The sequence below is a fragment of the Buceros rhinoceros genome, unplaced genomic scaffold (genome assembly GCF_000710305.1).
Source record: "Buceros rhinoceros silvestris isolate BGI_N320 unplaced genomic scaffold, ASM71030v1 scaffold20982, whole genome shotgun sequence".
In the NCBI taxonomy this organism is placed as follows: Eukaryota; Metazoa; Chordata; class Aves; order Bucerotiformes; family Bucerotidae; genus Buceros; species Buceros rhinoceros.
In genome coordinates, this window is record NW_010397396.1 from 7,420 (window position 1) to 7,738 (window position 319).

The 319-nt window shown below is 62.1% G+C and overlaps 1 protein-coding gene across 1 annotated transcript in view; it reads left to right on the forward strand.

Annotated features, from left to right (window-relative positions):
* Window positions 1-319, forward strand: part of ANKRD2 (ankyrin repeat domain 2 (stretch responsive muscle)) — a 3,304-nt gene that overhangs the window by 1,179 nt on the left and 1,806 nt on the right. The window contains 1 exon segment of the mRNA XM_010146248.1: window positions 119-226. Coding sequence (XP_010144550.1) covers window positions 119-226 — 108 coding nt within the window.

Genomic DNA, 319 nt, shown 5'->3' on the forward strand with positions numbered 1-319 from the left:
AGTCGTCTGAGGGGCTGGGAGCTGGGGACCTCCCCAGAAAAGAAGGGCGGTGTCCCCTCATGTTGTCCACCTCCTGCATCCCTGCGATGCCCCAGCCCTGAGCCTGTCCTGCCACCAGGAGGGTCCTGTGGAGCCGGAGACCTTCCTGCAAGCCGCTGTCCAAGGCAAGATGCATGTCATCGAGAAGTTTCTGGCAGATGGTGGCTCCCCTGATACATGTGATGAGGTAGTGTTGCCACAGCCACTGGCTGCCCCCATCCTGTGCCCTGCCACCAGAACCCCCAGGGAAGGACTGGGGCGGGATGGATCTGTCCACCAA